The sequence below is a fragment of the Orcinus orca genome, chromosome 7 (genome assembly GCF_937001465.1).
Source record: "Orcinus orca chromosome 7, mOrcOrc1.1, whole genome shotgun sequence".
NCBI classification, from domain to species: Eukaryota; Metazoa; Chordata; class Mammalia; order Artiodactyla; family Delphinidae; genus Orcinus; species Orcinus orca.
The window spans coordinates 48,366,652-48,388,108 of NC_064565.1; the positions used below are offsets into that span (position 1 = coordinate 48,366,652).

At 45.7% G+C, this 21,457-nt stretch overlaps 1 protein-coding gene and 2 long non-coding RNA genes across 8 annotated transcripts in view; all 3 read left to right on the top strand.

Annotated features, from left to right (window-relative positions):
- Nucleotides 1-21,457, top strand: part of LOC125964950 (uncharacterized) — a 340,974-nt gene that overhangs the window by 91,183 nt on the left and 228,334 nt on the right. The gene's annotated exons all lie outside the window — the stretch shown is intronic.
- LOC125964949 (uncharacterized) overlaps nucleotides 1-21,457 on the top strand; it is a 260,419-nt gene that overhangs the window by 60,097 nt on the left and 178,865 nt on the right. The window lies entirely within an intron of this gene.
- TANC1 (tetratricopeptide repeat, ankyrin repeat and coiled-coil containing 1) overlaps nucleotides 1-21,457 on the top strand; it is a 230,760-nt gene that overhangs the window by 44,729 nt on the left and 164,574 nt on the right. For 3 of the 6 annotated variants that reach the window (XM_049712019.1, XM_049712023.1, XM_049712020.1), the window contains exon 2: nucleotides 8,712-8,814. The exons of 2 other annotated variants lie outside the window; for them this stretch is intronic. In XM_049712019.1, coding sequence (XP_049567976.1) covers nucleotides 8,712-8,814 — 103 coding nt within the window. Of the gene's footprint in view, nucleotides 1-8,705; nucleotides 8,815-21,457 lie in introns of those variants that run through there. One more of the 6 variants, XM_049712021.1, reaches the window with a different exon arrangement.

Here is a 21,457-nt window from a genome sequence, read left to right on the forward strand (position 1 = left end):
CTAGCATGCCTTCTAAGCTTGGACCAGCCCAGTGTTTGCACCCAGATGCCAGGCTCGTTGCAATCTTCATGGGCTCAGCTTGACCTTCAGGGGTCGGCCTAAGTTGCCCTCTACTTTGAGGCTTTCCTCAACTACTTCAGCCTTCTTTGGTTCCCTGTCCCCTCCCCTTTTCTGTTATGCAGTTTAGCCCATAATTATATGCTAATCTATGTTGTTTATGCTTCTCTTGCAAGCAGGCCATATGAAGCAGTAGAAGGGATGGGAGCTTTGAAACCAGCATAATCTGAATTCCTGAGCCTGTTTCCTCATTTTCAAAAAGTTGTGGTTTAAAAAAAAACAAAACACTTAAAACTTAAATTTGCAGTGTATGATCCAGTATTGTTAACTATAAGTACAGTGTTGTATAGCAGATCGGTATAAATTTTTCATCTTACATCACTGACACTTTATATTCATAGAACAGCAACACCCCATTTACCCCCCACTCCCCACTCCAGCCTCTAGCAACCACCATTCTACCTTCTGCTTCTATGAGTCTGACTGCTTTAGATTCCTCATATGAATTGGAATCTTTGCAGTGTTTGTGCTCCTGAGATTGGTTTATTTCATCGAGCAAGCATAATGTCCCCAAGTTGCATCCGTGTTGTAGCATATGACAGGATTTTCTTTTTTTGAGGCTAAATAATATTCCATTGTACAGATGTGCCACATTTTCTTTGTCCATCCATCTGTTGATGGACATTTAGGGTGCTTCCAGTCTTAGCTATTGTGAATAAAGCCACAGGGAACATGAGAGTGCAGAGAGCTCTTCGAGATCCTGATTTCAGTTCTTTTGGATAAATACCCAGAAGTTGGATTGCTGGATCATATGCCTCATTTTTTTTTTTTTTTTTAGGGTTTGTAATACAGAATTTGTGCACCATGTAATGCCTGGCACACAGAGTGGGTCCTCTCCTGTCTGGAGTCCTTGAGCAACCTCTTCTGTTCATGTATATTCACTGGGCTTTATTATAGTACTTTATCATAGTACTTCTTGCTTTACTAATGCCTTACTGTTTTTGACCATGTGTTCAATAACTTTGATAATTATTTTGGAGAGAAGTCATTATCCACATCTACCCCCTCAGCCCCTGCCAAAAACAAAACAAAACAAAACAAAAACCCAACAACAAAGAAACCCAAATTTTTATTCACTGGTCACTCACAGCAGCTGTGTCATTGAGGAAACATTGACATTGCTTTTGGTTTTTAAATGACTGTGTGTTATTCCTTCCCAGGACTGAAAAAATTGCAAGTTGGAATTTTCAGGATTGTTAACAAGATCAAAAAGCAAAGATATAATGCCAAGGGGGGAAAAGTCTTTCTACAAAATAGTGGTAGGAAGCAGAAAATGCTAGAATTCTGTAGAAAATGATAGGTGTTGCAAAAATAAGCTTTGACCAGAAAATGAAGGTTGCTGTTTTTATGTTATTTTGAAATGGAAGACAGTTTAGCCATCTAGAGTTTTTAATGTCTGATTTTTTTTTAAGGCTGTGGATAAAAATGTACATATAAATTTAGCTTTGTTAATAACATTTTAGAAGACGACTTGATTTCTTGCAGAGAATTATCTAGTTATTTTCATATTCTGTATTTCATATTCAGTAGCCATAGATGTTAGCTTTGAGGTGGTTTATGAGAAGTCCTCTGATTCCCCTCCACCCAGGGAAGACACAGTTGCCGCCATTTCTCTGATTTTCCTCGGGTTTCATCTTAGAACTAGTGAACAAGGGGGCCGTGGCTTCAGTACCCACAGGCAGCATGGGGGTGTTGAATTCTCAGGGAACAGATATATCCTATTTGCTTTTGCTTTGTTGATGTCTCATTGCTGAGGTTTTAATTTCTGATAGGTTAAGATTCAGATCCTGTGACTTATTTGTGTTCTGGCCAGAGGACCCTCGGCTTTTTGTGATATGAGTCATTTCCTTGTGAGGCCCACTTTGGGCCAGGAACCCTCCACCCGGAGGTGGGGACAGCAGTGCTGGCACCTGCAGCTGGAAGTCCTGTGCGCCGGGAGGAAAGAACGGGAGTCTGCAGCGCTGGTGGCCTGGCAGGGAGCGGCGCAGGGCGGCAGAGTAGCCTGACGGAGCACCTGTGTCCCCTGACCAGCTGCAGACCAGTGGGTTCAGGGTGCACCTCCGGTCCCCTGGAGGATTTTCAAGAGGCAGGCAGCGCCTCGGAGCCCAAGGACTTCCAGGTTATCCAGCGAGGGGCCCGGGCTCAGTTATCAGAACCGAGCGAGAGGGTCACCCAGGCCTGTGGAATGCAGGAGAGAGAAGCCCAGTCATTAGACACAATAAGGTCAGGGCTGGTTAAGAAGCAAGAACAACTTGGCTTGAGCTGTTTAAATCTTTTATTCTAGAAATTCCCGCTGGCTCACGCCAGGGAGGGGAGGGTGCGGGCAAGGGTCAAGAGGCTTCAGCTGTGGGGAAGGAAGGATGGGCTGTGGAAGCTGGAAACAGCAGGCCAGGCCTAGAAGGCCTGGACAGCCCAGACCTGATGAGATAAGCTTTCGGTACTGGGTGAGTCGTTGTAGCTTGTTTGTAAATGGACGGGTCTCAGAGTGTAAGTAGCATATTCAACAGTGAGCTTGAAACAAAACTGAGAGTTACTTTTGTGAATCTGGACATAGATTGAGTTTTTAACTCGATTTAGGTAAAAAAAATTTGTTGAACCAAGTATAAATCACAACCTTATGATTATAGAACTACCAGTTAAATTCATTACTCTCTTTACTAAACCTAAAGCAAATCGGTACTTGAATGCTATTACGTATCGAGACATAAATATGAAGTTACCCAATAATCAGTTCTGAGTTAGATGAATGATTGAAGCCGTTTGAGGTTAGATTTCCTTTAGATCAAGGATAAACTCACCCTAACCTTTGCGGTTCAGACAGGCACATGCAGTTTGTTGCAGAATTTACGCCTGGGCTCTCTCTGTCCTGTACAGATTAGACTGCAAAGTAAATCGAGGCTTGCCCCATTGATCACAGAATTCTAACATTTAAACCTGTATTTTTAAAAAAACTGTCAGAAAGCAGGAAAACCAATACCTTTAAAGACTATAGAAATGCTTGGGCTGTTTTAAAACAGCTCATTTAGATACCTCCTTCCTTAAGATCATCTGGCTGTAGGGCTTCCAGACTGTCAGTAGGCATCAGCTGTGAGATGCAGAGATGGGGGGCATGGTGTCCATGCAAAAGGTGCAATCCCTCTGCTCAAGGAAGTTTATGATCTGGTGAGCAGCTTCACTCACAAGTACCACAAGAAAAGGTAGATGGGAAGTGATGAGAGCACGTGGCAAGTGTAAGAGTAGCCAGAAGGAAGGCTCCCAATCAGGATGGCAACACCTAGGGGTGTGTGCCTTTGAAAGTCTGTTCTGATGGTCACTGGTATTGGAGATCACATAGGGACAGTGCATTGCAGTTGGATACAGTGCCCATTCCTTTGTTTTGTTTTGTTTTGTTTTGTTTTTTGGCCTTATCCTGCGGCTTGTGGGATCTTAGCTCCCCGACCAGGGATCAAACCCTGGCCATGGCAGTGAAAGGGCAGTGAAAGCGCTGAGTCCTAACCACTGGACCACCAGGGAATTCTCAGTGCCCATTCGTATTTTTGAGAACACTTGGTTCTTAGGGACTGAGGTTGCCTCTGTGGGCATCTCCTGAATGTAGTTACTGGAGATCCACTGAAAAGAAAATAACCTTCTCTTAGTGCCTGGGGTGATCTCTCAGAGCCACTAATGGTGCTATTTTGAAATGCTTTGTTTAGGTGTTCTTGGACAGTTTTGGGGATTGAAAGGCTATTTAAACTATAACTGCCTGTAATCTGCTGTTTGGGATTTTATACATTGTCTCCTGTCAGGCATAATTTCTCAGGATTTTCATTGTGCCTTGATCTAGCAATCGCCCTCCATCTTCTTAATTTATGGTGACTGGGAAAAACACATATTTCCCTCCTGTTAGAGTTGTATCTAGAAGAGGAGTAAACTAGCTCTCAGGGAGGGCCTGGGAAGGAGGTGTTGGAGAAAAATGGGAAGAAGCTGGGAAGTTCTCTTCTGAATTGTGTGTGAATTTAGTTACTGATTTTGGCAGCTTCGGAGACTAAATAGATCTTCTTGGTTTCTAGGTGTTTGCTGGAGAGTTGAGGTTGCTGGCTTATGACTTTCACCCCGCCCCCACTCTTTCCCCACTAGTATGTAAATCTTTTCTCCCACCTTTGCCTGAATCAATTTTGTTATGGAAAGGAGAGAATGAAAGTTTTCCCAGGGAGAATGAGAAGGTTGAAAGAAGGAAAACCCAGGGCTGACGCAAGAGCTTGGTCTGTTAGTCAACCACTGCTCTTGGAACCTAAGAGGTACTGGGCCCTGTGGAAGATACAGAGGGATGATGTGGGCCCTGCCTTCAAGAAGCTTGAGGTTTAGTTGGGAGAGAGAACTAGCAGACCTGAAACCCTCGATTGAAATTGGTAGAGAAGTTTTGCATCAGGTGTGCGTTCAGAGAAGCGTGACTTGAGTTGGGAGCTTTGAGCCAGCAGTGGTATTGAGTAAATGGCCATGCAGTGTACCTTGGAGAGACCAGTTACCCTGGGAGACCACGGAGGAGGGTGAGTTAATGAAAGCCCAGTTAGGAAGTGGCAGAGGTTATGGACAGATTTAGCAGCACCTCTGATAAACCTATTTCAAAGGAGGAGTTGTTGAGGGTTTATGACGGGTTCACAGGCCATTGTGTCTGTGTGGTTGATTAAAATGCAGACTCTTGGGCTGTACTCCAGATATTATGATTCCCTTCGTATGCAGCCTGGGGCATCCAGGAATGGCCCAGGTCCTTCTGGTACAGATGACCTGCAGGATATACTTTGGGCAACACTGGTAATGGATGGATAATGTAAAACTGATTAATTCCTCCATGAGAGACTGAAATTGGGAAGGAGGCATCCCAGCTGGACAGCCTGATTTTTGTCCCTCTGTTACAGGACAGGTAGAGAGCAGGTAGCCCTACGAACTAAGGAACAAGGAAGTGAGAATAGAATTAGCTCTCCTCAGCTGGAGACGGTGTTCCCTGCAGTCCTCACCCTTCCCCCAGGTAGCCAGCATCTCTTATCCACGCACTGTCACATCTGAGAGAACATCATGATGCTAATTGAGATCAAGTTTCGATTCAGCTCTCATAGGAGCCTAGGAAAGCTTTGTTCTCTGGGCATTGTAACTCGAGGCAGTTACCCTGTAATGAGGGTGTGCTCTGTCAGATTCAGTGAGCAAGAAAATATGGGTTATCAGTTAAAAAAAAACAAGCAAACCTGTCAGTACTGTTACTGGAAGAACCAGGAGAAATCATAGTGGTAAATCCAGGTCTTCACATCTGAAAACCATATTATAATCACTTCTCACATAGCAAACCCTTGACATAGGGATGGTCTTTACCGATGAGCTGTGAATCGCTTCCTCTCACCAACTCCATGACAGTGCCTTTCCAGGGCTTACTTGGGGAATGACCCGGTCTGTCCCCACCCCGTCCTCTCTCTGGGGAGTGTGCCCCCCCAGGCCCTACCTCACACCCACTCCAGCAATCATCCCCTGCAAGGTGTTATTCACTCCAGCTTCCTCCAGCCCTCTCCCCGTCCATTTGTGTTTCTCCTCCCATTCCCTTCTTTTAGGCATAAATATGTCCTGCTCCCTACCTGCCGCAACAGAAGAAAACACCCTGAGGATAGGTCAGGGGCAGTGGTTCCAGGTCCTGGCTATGCGTTAGAATCAGCTGGTCAGCTTTAAAAAGTAACATTTGGGTCCCCAGAGATTCTGTTTTCATTCTTCTGGGCATCAGAATTGTTAAAGCTCCCCAGGAGATGCTGGTGGGTGGTGAGGATTGAAACCACCTCCGTGTACTTGATAGGTTTAATGGTACTAGCACTACACCTGTATTAAGGAAAATGGAAGCCACAAGATTTGAAATGGAAATAAGTATTTTTATATAATGCCTGTTGCTGCTCGAGTCCCAGACGGATGCGGAGTCCCCAGAGTTTTCCTCCTTCCTATTTTTTGCCTTTATTTAAGTTTGCTTTCTATTAAGCACCAGCATTCAAAATGAAACAAAACAAAGAGCTTCCTTTTACTGGCTTCAGGATTTCTGTGGGATTGTTCTCCACTGCGATGCATGAGCTCTCAGAGCGGGGTGTGACCCAGTGAAAGCTGTGGGCTTCATCACTGGTCACCCTCTCTGGGCCTCACCCAGTAAAAGTTCCATTTTTTTCCTCATCTAACATTGATTTTAAAGGACAATTGAAAACTCGAGGCCTAGTTTCTCTTCTGAGTCTGGTGGATGAGTGATCTAACTGTAGTTATAAGTAACTTCTCAAACACCACTCAGAGTTCCTCTGGTCTCGTTGACCTCCGTTTTTCCTTTCTGTAATTACTGAATATGGCCCTTAAAACCCATGTAGGACTGAATACAGAATCTAGACTCTGTGATCTCATCACCACAAAAACAGACTGTAGGGACAGTCCTTTTTGCAGGAAGTCACCTCCCCTTGGGACTTCTGTGACTCAGTAATTTACAGAGCTGTCTTTGTCATCTTAAACTCAGAAAGGACTGCCCCACCCACCCCGCCCTTACAGAGGTAGTAACAAATGGGTTGCTGTAGGTGAAGAGGCCAGAGAGAAAGCACGTGTGTGCATCACCTGTTAGAGATGTAGTTGTAAGAGTGCACGCAGGTCCGTGCGTGCTCTGGGCCGAGGGTCTGCATGACAGCAGGCATGTCGTGGGCTGTGATGGCTATTCTTTTAGATTTGTCTGTTGGCTGTGGTTGGGACAGAAGAGGCGACTGCCTTTTCTGCTGAGGTGTGTTATGTGGAAGGAGGTTGGCTGAAATCCTTGCGGCAGCTGCGAGATGGATTCCTTCCCTGGCTGCGAGTCTCGGTGAAGAGGCAGGTGATCCCTTTTATGCGTGAATAATAGGAGGATGCCTCAGATATTTGAGCTGCTGTGCACCAGGTGGTGCTGTCCTGCAGTGAATGCTTAAATACTACCAGTGAGGTCAGCAACCCCGGGAGGGAGAAACCTGGAGCGCTCAGAAGGCTTGGCAGAGTTTATGGGCTGTCGCCGAACATGAGGTGAGATTTGACAGAGGGTGACCACCTGGACTGTGTAGGTTTCTCCTCTGCGTTCTCCTTGAATGAGACCTCAGCTGTCCTGAAGTGGGGGGGGAGACTGGACCTGTGTCCTGCCTCGGTCCCTGGTTTCCTCCCAGAGAAAAGCTCCCGTGCTCCGTTTTTATCTTTGAAGTCGTAGTGGGTAAGGGGGGCATGTCTTGTAGAGCCCATCAAACAGACTTACAAGGGAGAAAAGGCCTCCACCCGTACTTTGCATGCACAAACCTATTACACTCCGGTGCCTTGCCAAGGTGGTTTTGTTGGCTCCAACGTGACTACACATGATCCGTCCTCTTTGGCAGTGAAGCCCGGCAGCGTTGCTGCAAGGGGATTGACTTGAGCCAGAGCCCGGTTGTCGGTGTGTTTGAGCATAGATAGCACCCTTGAAAAAGAACGTCTTCCAGTACCAGAGTAGTAGTAAAAAAGAATATTTCCCAAGGAAATGGACTCCGAGTCAGTCATGGAGAACCTCTTGTTGGAATCCTTTAATGCACAAACATGCATTGACATCTGCCTCTACTTTTGATTACAGCAGGAGGGTGATGTAGGGGACGGCAGGGAAGACCAGCCCTTGAGAAACGGGGAGGAGGGGAGGTCAAGGCAGCAGGAAGCAAATGCTAGAATGCAGGTACCCTGCATTCTACCACTCTCAAGGTGCTTTGACTGCAGAGGAAGGACTGGCGAGGTTCCATGGGGGTGGGTGGGGTGGGGTGGGGTGGGCAGGCAGGTGATACTTGAGCTGTGCCTGGAGGATGACTCATCTCCAGAGTGGGGGGAGGGGTTTCAGGATGAGGGACTGGGGAGAGTAAAGGTGTGAGATTGGACAGTGTGTTCGGAAATGATGAGTCGTATAGAGAGCTGGGACCTGCTAAGAGTGAGGTAGGAAATACGGGAAGAAAATGTTCTGGAGAACTTGAGCGCCCTGAGTGCTTTAGAGAGGTTCTTGGCTCGATATCTCAAACCTTTGAAACATTTGTGCTTTGGGCTGCAAACCCATTAGCATCACTTAAAGAGAAAACCTGAGATAGAGAGGGTAGTCCGGACACTGCAGTACCTTGCTCAAGACAAGGGGCTTTCAGTCAGTGTCCCTGGTCACTTGGACAGAGGGTATCGGGAGAAGGAATGAGTTTTCTTGGATTTGCCAGCCCATCACCCTGTTTTTTCCCCTGTTAAGAGTATGTAGATGCTGACAGCTGTTTCCTCTCCATCACTGCTTTGTCTGGAGTCCTGGTTGTAGCTGTGGCTTTTTTGTTTTTTTGCGTCACGCGGGCCTCTCACCGCCGCAGCCCCTCCCATCGCGGAGCACACGCTTCGGACGCGCAGGCTCAGCAGCCATGGCTCACGGGCCCAGCCGCTCCGCGGCACGGGGGATCCTCCTGGAGCAGGGCACGAACGCGCGTCCGCCGCATCAGCAGGCGGACTCTCAACCACTGCGCCACCAGGGAAGCCCGGTTGTAGCTAGTTTTATAAGCTCTGTGCTTCTTGCGTCGGAGGACGGGTATGCTGACCGGTTTTCTTTTTTGCAGTTCTCTTCCCAGCTTTCTGTGGTCACAGAGGAACTTTCTGGGTGCCCCCCGAGTAAGACAGCGTCTCTCTGTTGCCAGCAAGTAGAGTCTGGGGTGAAGCGAGGTGAGTGAGACCCAGGGAGAATTCGTGCTCTGACAGACCAAGTTTCCCAAGATATGTTACTTTCTGAACAATTTTGAGGTCTTTGAAAGTGAACTGGGATTTTTTTTTTTTTTTTTTTTTTTTTTTTTTGCGGTACGCGGGCCTCTCACTGTTGTGGCCTCTCCCGCTGCGGAGCACAGGCTCCGGACGCGCAGGCTCAGCGGCCATGGCTCACGGGCCCAGCCGCTCCGCGGCATGTGGGGTCTTCCCAGACCGGGGCACGAACCCATGTCCCCTGCATCGGCAGGCGGACTCTCAACCACTGCGCCACCAGGGAAGCCCTGAACTGGGATTTTGTTCAAAGAAATTTAAGAATAATTTTTTAAAAATTCGTGACTTAATTACGATGTTAAAGCAGTCATTATTAATAATAGGGATGCATTGATTCATTCTTTTAAAACTTTGCTGACTTTTTTTGGTGCCCGTTTCAGGGTTTTTTGGTCTCTATGGTGCCTAGCACAGTGCTTTTGCATTAAAAACATCTAATATATGTTGTGTGACTGGCTTAATATCTTAGTTTGTAAACAAAGAAGTAGAACTGATAAACATTTTCAGACTTTTAATAATGTCAGACTGGCTGTCAGTTTTTTTTTGCTGTTTTTTAAATCGAGATGTAGTTGGCATGTAACACTATTAGTTTCAGGTGTACAACATAACTAGTCAATAGATGAATATATTGTGATGTCTGTTCTTTATCATGTCATTTTCTTGTTCCCCAATCCCCATGAAAAACTTATCAAGTTTAATTACAAACCTCCCTTTAGTTACTGAGACAAATAAGGGAATGTTTTCACCTGCCTTACCCAGCTGCTCTTCCCAGGTTGTTTTTTTTTTTTTTGCGGTACGCAGGCCTCTCACTGCTGTGGCCTCTCCCATTGCGGAGCACAGGCACCGGATGCTCAGGCTCAGAGGCCATGGCTCACGGGTCTAGCCGCTCCGCGGCATGTGGGATCTTCCTGGACCGGGGCATGAACCTGTGTCTGCTGCATCGGCAGGCAGACTCTCAACCACTGTGCCACCAGGGAAGCCCCCCCAGGTTGGCTTTTTAGGGCCACAGCAGTTACAATGGCTTGGGTTCCATCTCCCATCTGCTCTACATACTGTCTTTTTTTTTTTTTTTTTTAACAAATTTATTTATTTTTGGCTGTGTTGGGTCTTCGTTGCTGCACGTGGGCTTTCTCTTGTTGCGGTGCACATGCTCTAGGTGCATGGGCTTCAGTAGTTGTGGCACGCAGACCCAGTAGTTGTGGCTCATGGGCTCTAGAGCGCAGGCTCAGTAGTTGTGGCACGTGGGCATAGTTGCTCTGTAGCATGTGGGATCTTCCCGGACCAGGGCTCCAACCCGTTTCCCCTGAAATGGCAGGCAGATTCTTAACCACTGTGCCACCAGGGAAGCCCCTCTACATACTGTCTTGTTAACCTCTTCTGAGTGTGTCCTTCCCTTCCTGGGCCTTAGGAACTTTAAGCAAGTTGCTAAACTTCTCCTGTACTATGGTTTTCCTGTACTGCAGTCTTACATGTAAATTGTGAAACAGAAATACCTACTACAAGGGGTTTGGTGAGGCCGGAGGCTCCTGATGGTTAAGAGTTTGTTCTGTTTCTCCTTTTTTGTTTGTATTCTCTATCTGCAGCGTGGAGCATATAGTAGGACTCAAATATTCCCTCTTTCCTTTAAGGAGAGAGAGAATTGGCTGAGAACGGAGTCTCTAATCCCATCCTAAGTGTGCACAGCTTGGAGGACTGTTGTTATCCATGCTCAGGTGCTTACGGTTGAGGCTGTGGAGTAGGGATCCCCAGGAGGTCCAGGATGGAGCGGTTGACTAGGGACATTGGAGGCTCTGCCCTGGATCTCTTTTCTGTGGGTGCTGGAAATGCTCCTCCGTAGGAGATGGGGTCAAGGTTAAAGCTGCTTCCAAACCTCTGAGTGTTCTTGAGACATGCATGTGACGTGCAGGTGCGCTCTGCCATCTGTCCAGCATGGCTTACTCCTGGGATTTCATGTTCTGTGCTCACCCCTCCTGCCGTGCCTGGCTCGTCCATGAAGAACATAGTGGCCAGTTGTCCCCCACCTCAACTTTGTGGGAATCCTGCCAGGAGGTAAAAGCGTCTCAACAGGCGCATGGCAGGGGAGTGCACATCATAATCTCCTGTGAGGTTTCAAAGATTAGGGCACCAGGGCTCACCCTAGGTCTGCTGAACTAGAATTTGGGGGATGGGGTGGGCGTCCCTGCTATCTGTGTGTGTGTGTTTTAAGAAGCTCCTCAAGAGGTGATGGTGTGTAACTTCTTGAAAGATATTTGTATGTGGAGTAGACTTAAAACAAAAACCTCTTTCTGAGCCTGAGCAGATGTTTGGGGGCATTATTTTTGAACTCTGCTAACTAGTGTGACCAGTTTATACTGCCAAGGCGAGCAGTCCCTTGTAGTGCCATAATTTGCATCATAGAACCATTTTATAACTTTTATTTAAAATTGCATAGGACAACACTTTCTATGGCTGTAAGTATACAAGGAATGAGGAAAATGACACTGAAGAACAACTTACTAAATTTAACGAGAGCTTAGGCTTATTTAGAAATCCAGGTGGGAATCTGCTTAAATGGAATTTTTACCACTGTATGCAGGGATTTGCATATTGAAACCAAAGCCTTTCCGACTTGTGGTAACACATTTCTCAAAATAATGTTGAAATAGCAATTTATATGCACTGTGCTAAGAGAGTTATTGGACAGGAAATTTAGTAAGTTAGACATTTTTTCCTCCTCCAGTTTTTGGGTGGTAGAGAATTTAAGCTAATTTTTCTTTTCTCTTTCCCTGGGGACCAGCTTCAAGGAAATAGGAGCTTAATAGCAAAGATCATGTTAAATGGCTCTTGTGGGTTTTAACTGTGTCTCTTTTGCAAATTTCCCTTTCTCTGGGGAAAAAAACCTTTGCAATCTGTTGTTGTTGGTTTTAATAATTTGATGGGTTTGGAGAACGGTGGGTGTCTATTTGGAAATCAAAGAACCGTACCATTTAGGGAGAGACCTTACAGATGATCTGCTGTCTGGTTTCCATCACCTCAACTTTATAGAAACTGCTCCTAAGGTCACACATGGCCTCTAATAGGACTTGTGACGTGACTTTTCTGTAGCACTTGATATATTGATCACTCCTCATTTGAAACTTTCTCCTTTGGGTTCCTTTGCATTTTTCCTACTTTTCTCCTTTCGTTTCTTCCTAGGCCCTACTCTTCCTGCTGTTAATGTTCATGTTCCCTGGGCTTGCATCCTTGGTGGTTTGCTTTTAGTCTGCTCAGCCTCTTTGGGGAGCTTCAATATTCCTGTGGCTTTAGCCACCACCCACATGTTAATCACCCCCAAGTCTTTCTCTGAGTTTACCCTTGTCTTAAACAATCTTTTGGACATTTCTACTTGGATGACTCATACGTACTTTTAACTTGAGCTATCCAAACTGAACTCATTTTCCTCCTAATTATTGCCTGCTTTCCACTCTCCACCCCCCAAAGTTCCCTCACCCCCATGCTTCTGTCTGCTTTTCCCACTTTGGTCATTGGCACTGTTCAAGCCAGAAATGTGTGACTCATCCTTCACCCTCCCTCACTCAGTCAGCTCCATATCGTAATTGGCGATTACGTTCTTTTTTTTTTTTTTTTCCCCCAGTACGCGGGCCTCTCACTGCGTGGCCTCTTCCGTTGCGGAGCACAGGCTCCGGACGCGCAGGCTCAGCGGCCATGGCTCACGGGCCCAGCCGTTCCGCGGCATGTGGGATCCTCCCGGACCGGGGCATAAAAACCCGTGTCCCCTGCATCAGCAGGCGGACTCTCAACCACTGCGCCACCAGGGAAGCCCAAGTTCTATCATTTTAATATCCCAAATAAAGGAAAAGGCCATTCCAGTGACATTTAATTGGGCTTTAAAAGTTGTAGTTGGGCTGTATAAGCAGATGTAATAACGTGGGACCATTTATGTCATATACATTTCTTGGTAGGCAGAGTCCTAGGTACTTGTCATGTTGTTTCTAATTCTTACAGTTATTCTGTAGTATGTCATCTCTGTTACAAAGGAGGATTCTAAGGTTTAGAAAGTTTAAGTTACAGGCTCAGGATCACAGGGTAGGTAAAGCATGGTAGGTTAGGATTTGGGGATTTTAACCCTATGGATTGGTCTGCCTGCCTCCAAAGCCTTTACTGTCATGTCACTCTGTCTTGTTACGTTCCCATGATGCCACAGATTTAGATTTCTAGTGAGTAGGTTGACTGTGTTGAAGGCAGGAACTGGGTCTTACTCAGATTTCTGTGTGTGTGTGTGTGTGTGTGCATTTTTTTTTTTTTTAACATAGTATGTGGTAAACACAAGACTCTTAAATGGCAAAACCATGGTCTGTGTCTTCTGTGGCTTCATCTGGGTTCAATCCCTTGTTTTCCTATTAGCTGTGCACTAGCTGGGTAGCCTGAGATAAGGATGGTAGGGTCATGCTGCTTACCCTTGCAGGGTTTTTATGGGAAAGTGCTTTAAAATTCAGGGACAATTTTGAGAAATTCTGTTTAGTTGTGGAAGTTGATACAGTTGGCCAGCCCAGATGAGCTTTTTTTTTTTTTTTTTTTTTTTTTTGCGGTACACGGGCCTCTCACTGTTGTGGCCTCTCCCGTTGCGGAGCACAGGCTCCGGACGCGCAGGCTCAGCGGCCACGGCTCACGGGCGCAGCCGCTCCGTGGCATGTGGGATTTTCCCGGACCAGGGAGCGAACCCGCGTCCCCTGCATCGGCAGGCAGACTCTCAACCACTGCGCCACCAGGGAAGCCCCAGATGAGCCTCTTTTTTTGGTTTTAAATAACAGCATGTGAAAATATAAAGTCTTCTGGACCTCTGATCGTGCTGATTGAATCATTCGTGTGCTTGCAGTAATAAAGGCAGAAAAGTCCCTTCCAAGTAAAAACCTTGTTAATGAGAATAGTATATATAGATCTGATTTTTGCTCTTAGTTCTGAATATAACTTTTGGAACAGATGAGGATATGCTCTCTGAAACCAGATAGTACGTCTTTAGGTCTAGGCAAGTGAATTAAAGCAGAGTCTACTGAAGTTTTTTCTTCTGTTTGATTGATCTTAGGAGGATGGACTTCAAGATGTGCTGTACCAAAGCAATCCCTAAATCCTGGCACAGACGGTTCTGCATTTTGTTTCCTCATAGCTCTCTCCTCTTGCCCTGTCCTGAGAAGGAAATGCTGTTTGTTTTCCGTCATAGTTCTCCCTTTTCCATCATAGTTTGGTAACAAGGTCCTCTGAGGAGAGGGTTCTCTTTAGTGAAGGTTTAATGGTTTCTAAATTCCACAGTGACAAATCGGTTTTATATATCCTGTCTTTAGGCCCCATGCTGTGCAATAGAGGCTGGTCTTGTACATCATTTAATTTCGGGATCCAAGGCTTAGGGTGCCAAAAGTGAGGGTCTAGTGTTCTTCAAGAGAAGAAATGGAGTGCCGTGTTAAGAGGGAAGGTGTGGCCTGGGCAGGCTACGAAGTTTCTCTGACTGTCACTTTCTTTATCCCCTCCTTTCATCAGAGAGGACAATTATAGTCCCTGCCTCCTCCTTGCTGTGAGGACCAAACCAGACACTTCACAGTGGAAAACGTAATGGTGCCTGCTACTGGGTGCGTCTGTGTCCCCACCTCTGCTGTTGTTTTTATGGTGGTTTGTCGGATTCGTGGAGTAAAGGTCTTCTTCTGTTTGTTACAGATTTACAGTGTTGATAAGAGATAATTGTAAGAAGTCATAACATAAGTCTGAATTGGAAATGAATGGCTTTGTGGTTTTCAGTGAGTTATCAGTACCTTGAAATATGGGCTTTATTAGGTTTGTGAGAAGGAATAAGGGAATTGGCTTGGGAAGTTGGACTACATAAGGACAAGGGCCAGGTATTTATTATTTTATATCCAGCTCTGTTGCAGACTCGCATATTTTTCTGTACCAGAAAGATGTTTCAGTGAGACTGTGACAACTTAGTACATCTGTGCAACATCTTCATTTTGTCTAGAACAGCTTCACATCTACTGTCTCTAATTCAGTCATTCAAGAAACATGTGTTCCACTGGGTTCTAATTGGGCTGCTTTTCCTTTAAGAAGGCATTGGGACCACACACATATTTAGGAAATAACTTTGTAACTGTGTTCATGTACTGTGTATAAGGAACCTTTCCAGTTTGGAGACTGTAGTTTCTGCAACTCAGCCCCTCAACCCCAACTTGAAAGGAGAGTGATCTCTGTGTATATGTATGTGCAAGTGTGGTTTCTGTGCCACTTCACAATACCGATTTTGTTCCTTAGGTCTGAGATATGTTTCATACTTGTGTGTATGTGTCGAGAGGTGGTGACAGAATTCATGATCAAAGGTTTCACTGCAGAGTTAAAGGGCCTTCATTGAACCTGTCAGTGTGTTTTAGAGAGAAAAAAAAATCTGATGTTCATACCTGGCATGTCACCTAACTTCAAGTGTAAAGCTTGAACTTCACAGGTTTGATTAAAGTTTTATCTGACTTTAAAAATGACGTTTGTAATCTCCATGCATAGGAATTCTGTAATTCAGAACTTAGTCGATGTGTTTTTTGCTGTTGGGTTGGGGTTGAATGCCTCCAGTTTAGATCAGAGCTACCATCCCAGCCCTTCTGGAAACCGCACAAGGCTTTCATCTTTCTGGGAAGTGTGGCTGGTGCCACAGCTGAAACAGTGAGCCAGATTTAGGTAAGTTTATTAGTCTAGCAAAAGTATTACACTTTTGCAGCTGTTGTTGTAGGTTCCTAATCATGGAAACAAAAACCGTCTCAGTCACCCAGGATCCATGAGAAATTGGCAATGGCCCAGCGTAAGTCCATGTATTTTGGACCCTGAATTATATTTATCTTCATAGGGCATCCCCTGTGAAGGCATGCAGCTGGGGAATGGCCTGGCTGTATGAAGCAGAGAGGGCAGAAGAGGCCAAGCCTTGGGTACCAGTCTTACTAGGAAGCCTGATCCAGTTAACTGGAAGACTATACTTGCTAGACCTTAAATACCTTTTAAAAGGGTAAGAAGAGCATCCATGAAAACAATAAAAGTGATGTAAAACACACTTGTCCCCAATATTCACCCTGGCTTTCCTGGTTTTGAATATTGTCTCACGCTGTAAATTTCTACAGCGCGCGCTCTCGCGCTAGTTCTCTCTCTCGCTCGTGCGCGCTCTCTCTCTCTCTCTCTCTCTCTCTCTCTCTCTCAGCGCCAGGCTGGCTATTGTGAGTTAGTAATTTGGTGGTGATGGACTTCCTTGTTAAATAGAACTTTTACAGACTACTCTGAAAACTAATCATGGAACTTGGCATTTAAATGTTAAGAGTGGTGCATATGTGGAATACCCAATCCTGCTAATGTGTGCCAATTAGTAAGTTACCATCTAATTTCCTGAATTTCAGTTGTTCCATGAGTGGTGTAAAACTGAGCTACTGTTTCTATAGAAACTCCTGGGCTATTAGCAGAACTTTTGGCAAGTCTGAGTAATTGTTCTGTTGGGTCTGACTCTGATTCTCTGGGTCAGGGTCCCTAACCCTTAGGGTCATTGGATGCACTTCAGAGGATCTGTGAATGTGGGTGAGTGGGTGAAGAAAAAAAGTACATCTTTATTTTCACTATCCTCTAGCCAAAATGTGTTTTTTCCCCTCCAATCATGAAAGGGGCCCATAAACCATGTACTGTCAGCACCTGTGGCTTTGCCACTTAGAAATTACACACTTTTGTATCACATTGTGGGAGATAGTTTAAGCTATCAGTTATGCCTACCACTGCTCAGAAAACTACAGTAGCTCTTAGACCTGCTCTTGTGTCGTGTTATTTATGCATTAAGAAGCACACATTACTATTATCACAGATTGCTTTCTAAATATTTTGATGTCGTTTCAATATAATTGATTTTCTTTGTAATCGCATTTTCTATGTCAGAATCGCTCGGGAACATTCTGATTGAAGGGTCTAGATTGCTGAAGCGGCCCCGTGGCACTTAAAAGGTCACGTGCTCCTGCCTTGGATGACACCCTTGTATTATCTTTCCTATCTTCCTTGGAGACTGGATTTGTTAACATTTAAAAAACAAAACAAAACAGAACTCTACATGTTTGGCTTTTATTTCCTAGCATGAGTTGTCTTTGACTTTTATCGTCTAGAGCTCTGGTATTCCCCCATTTTGGGGCTGTTGGAATGGATTAAAAAATGTAGCCAATCACCTGTTCCCATGTGATCTTTCTCATGGGCCCCGGTGGCAGTCGCACTTGGAGATTGCCCTGCAGCCAAATGTGTATGGCCCAGAATGGTTTCCCTTACAAATCTCAGATAAGAGCACCGTGATCCATGTGTTGAGATATTTACTTTAGCTGTGGGAAGAGATGATCCTGTGTGACTTGTATGAATTTGATTCAGCTCTCCACTGCATTAGCACCGCAGGCATTCCCCAATTTATTTTAGAACTTGATGTCCAAGGTTAAGACCCTATTACATTTATTGGACTGTGTAAAACAGCCCAGAGAAGGAAAGCTTGGGTACCAGGCCATTCCTTGCCCCAGCCCATCACCTTTTAATAAGCTTCATACAATTCATTCTAGTGAGAAATGGGCAGTTTTTTTTGTTGCTGTGTTGTTGAGCTCCCCTCTTGAATAAGGTAGTTCCGAATTTCCGGGTAAGTGTTAGGAATAGGGGAAGCATTGCCCATGTGACACAGAGGTCTCTGCCCCCGAATAATCTTCCTCATTGGCAGTATGGCCCGTCTCCGTGTTCTCCCCCTGTAAGCTCATGAACTGAAGAGTGTGCTCTTTTTGTTGCATGTATTTTGTTGTGTGATGTCTCCAGATCATACACATTGACAGCACTGTAGTTTGAAGTAACTGATAAGATGGACGCCTAGCAGAACTTGAGGGAGTGGACAGGAGGTGTCTTTCAATAGAGGTAGATTCTCTTTTTCAAGATAGATTGAGGCATGGGATGCCTCTCTGGGGGTGGGGGGTTTGTGTTTGTGTGTGTGTGTGTCCACGCGTGTATGTGTGGCCAAAGATGATTTTTCTCCCCCTGTTTGGCGGTTTTGTCTGTTTCACCACCTCACCAGGCCCCTGGGAGCTCGTCTCTCATTTTTATCCAAAAAAGTAGGCATAGATTAGGGACTTCATGGTCAGGCTCTGGAGCGAAACTGCTTGGATGGGCCCCCATGAGCTACATGACCCTGGGCAAGTCCCAGCCTCTCTGTGCCTTCACAGAATGGAGACATTAATAGTACCTTCCCCAGAGGGCGGTTGTGAGGATTAAATGACTGTGTGTGTGTGTGTGTGTGTGTGTGTGTGTGTACATACATATATGTGTGTGTGTATATATATATAAAAGTAAAGTGCTTAGAGCAGGGCCTGGAATATAATTAGTGTTAAATACATGTTGCTGGCTGAACATCAGAATCACCTGGGGGAGTTTAAAAAAAAAAGTACATGGGTATTGCAAACTCCCAACTTAATGAAATCGGCCTGGGGAGGTTAAAACCTTGTTCAGAGCATCATAGCAAGTCACTGACAGAAGTGGAGGAGGGATTTTGACGTCTTGTGTTCTGGGGCTTTAAGAGAAAGATCCGTCTGTCAGCTCCGTAAGCAAGAAATCTTTGTGTAATGAGTAGCTGCCTTTCACGGGGCATCTTTGAAGTTGTCTGACCTTTTTCACTTTGAGGCCAGTTGCAGTGCAATTTAAAAAATTTAATTTCTTTAGATTTATGATACCAGGTTTCATTCAGCTGGCACTGATGATTGAGTACCTTTACACTTTTTGAAAAATGGACTTTCTGACATGTCTTCAAGGTCTCTTCTCCTTTCATACCAAAGGCGTATCATCAACCCATGCCGTAGACTCCTCAGAGGAGTTCCTTTTTCATCTGTGGTGATGGTTTATCAGCTACTGTGATGACAGTGGCCCTAGGAACAAGAAATAAATCTTCCCCCTTACAGTGATAGCACCTACAGGTGGAAGAGACTTGGTATTGTCCTGTCAAACGGTAAAGGGAGCGGTGTTCCTGTTAGATGAGCCCGTGAAAGGTGAAATAACTTGCCCAAGGTCATTTTGTTAATGTAATGCCTCCTACCTTTACTCAGGGACCTGTGATTGTCACACATCAAGAAGGTGGTCAGGTTCATAGCTCTGTTGTGTGATACAAGTGGAAAACTTAACGGGAAGGAGAAGGGAAAAGAAAAGAGGATGTCATCGGGGTGGTTGTTAGGGAGCTAACCGCCATATGAGGGTTGGGACTGGGGTCTCCAGTTGCTATAAACCTTCTACAGGGGAGCATCCTGTGATCCTGGTCACATCCCGCACGGAGCTCTCTGAGACAGGATGGGACCACATGCAAAGTCTGTGGTTCATGTTCAAACCCTAGGTGGTTCTGTATGGGCTTTTGGCCTCATGGCCGCTGTGGTTTAGCTTGGCTTTCTCCCAGCTCTCCTCGGCTGGAGCCATAACAACGGTACTTTCACCCTCATGCAAAAGCCACTGTGTCCTTTGGACTTGTATTCTGTGCTCTCCTGGTCACCTCCCTGTCCCACCTTCCCTCAGTTCATTGAGGACTTTGGAGGCAGCAGCTCAGAGCCTGAGCTTTCAAGGCAGACCTGGGTTCAAGTCCCAGCTTCACCTTTACAAATTGTGTAACCTTGGGACAGTTGTTAATCCCTCTGAGCCTTTGCTTCCTTATTAATAAAAAGGAATCAGTAAAACTGTCCCATAGATTTTTTTTTAAGGATAAAATGAGATTACATATGAAGGTAAAGCTCTTCCACTTACCTGATACACAGTAAACACGTAGTAAATAAGAGCTGTTAGGGTGGTTGATATCCCTAATCCTGTCTCTGTTACGGCAGGAAGCATCTGAACGGCCCTTCCCCAGACCAAGAATCAAGCGCTTTGACTTGTTTGCTTCCAACCTTCACTTGAGGACATTCCACTTCAGCAAACCATGCTGTTGGCCATCATGTGGGCTTTAACATTGTCTGGAATTGTTCCACATCCAAAGATTTAAAATTAAGAAGCCCAGACAGCCTTTTTCAGCTTCCTCATTGACTTAGTCTGACTGTATTTGCTCTTTGATCTCTTTGAGACACCATCCCTGTTCTCTCTGCTGGTCCTTCCTCTCAGGCCTCCACTTGCTTCCCGTCCAGCCTTGATTCCATGGCACGCCACTCTGAGTACTCTTGTACGAGCACCCTTACCAATCTTGCTGCACCTGTGCTGCAAACACCCGATTACTGATCAAGCCTCTTGTTCTCCAGGTGGTTCTTTCTTGGGGCTGAGCATCAGAGGATGGAGTTGCCCACTTTCATCGTTTGGTGCTGTGTCTTGCTCTGCAGCCTTGGCTGGGCAATCAAAACCGTTCAGCTGTCCTTCTCATCTTGTGCTTGCCTTTCTTTCCCCTACAAGGGCTATTCTGAACCTTCTCTGCTCCTCTCATACCTTAGTTTTACTTTATAGAGAAAATGGAGGCATGGAATTGGAGCTTCCTGCCCATGTTTGTCGACAGTGTTGTCTTCCTCCTCCATCATATTTATACTTTGTGCTCCTCTTTGGTCGGCACAGAGTTGATACTCAGGAATGTGTGTAGAATGAAAAACCTGCAATTGCTAGCCCAGTGCTTATTCCTTAATTGGGAAATTGGGTTGTAACCCTGTCTCTGCCACTTGCTGGCTCAGGAGAGTCAGGACAAGTTCCTCCAATGCTCAGGGCCTTGCATTTTATTTTATTTTTATTTTAAATTGATTGATTGCTGTATTGGGTCTTTGTTGCTGCGTGCAGGGTTTAGTTGCGGCGAGCGGGGGCTACTCTGTTGTGGTGCACGGGCTTCTCATTGCAGTGGCTTCTCTTGTGGTGGAGCATAGGCTCTAGGTGCGCGGGCTTCGGTGGTTGTGGCTCGTGGGCTCGGTAGTTGTGGCTCGCGGGCTCTAGAGCGCAGGCTCAGTAGTTGTGGTGCACGGGCTTCGTTGCTCTGCGGCATGTGAGATCTTCCCGGACCAGCGCTCAAACCCGTGTCCCCTGCATTGGCAGGCGGATTCTTAACCACTGCGCCACCAGGGAAGTCCCATGGGCCTTGCATGAGGATGCTATATTTACCTAAATTTATTAGGCTGGCAGTGTGTTTTGAGGTACAGTTATTTCCTTTGAGAATTATAGCTGGAAAAATTATGTTCCTCCCCGATGTATCCATTGATACTGAAGTGAGAAAGCATACTGTGCTTGCTGGTGAAGCAGAGCAAGGTCTGGCCATCCAGAGTCCCGCAGACTAGTGGAGGAAGCAGGTGGGTGAGCAATTAAAATAAGACCCAGAAGGCTTCTAAGAGGAAGCTTTTGAGGTGGGTTTTGAAGTGGGCTTGGGAAGTGTCTTTGCTTTCTCTAATGGATTAAGTATCTATGACTGTCTAGATGGTGGTGGTGATGGTAATAATGTCACAGTTATTTTGTCCTCTAGTTAGGTAGTGTCTTGCTGTTAGGTTGAGAGGTGGGTGCTTGGCTGGGGAACGTCCGGGTGAAGACAGCTTCTGGATGAGCAGGGGCTTTCTGCAAGACTGGTGCTCAATGT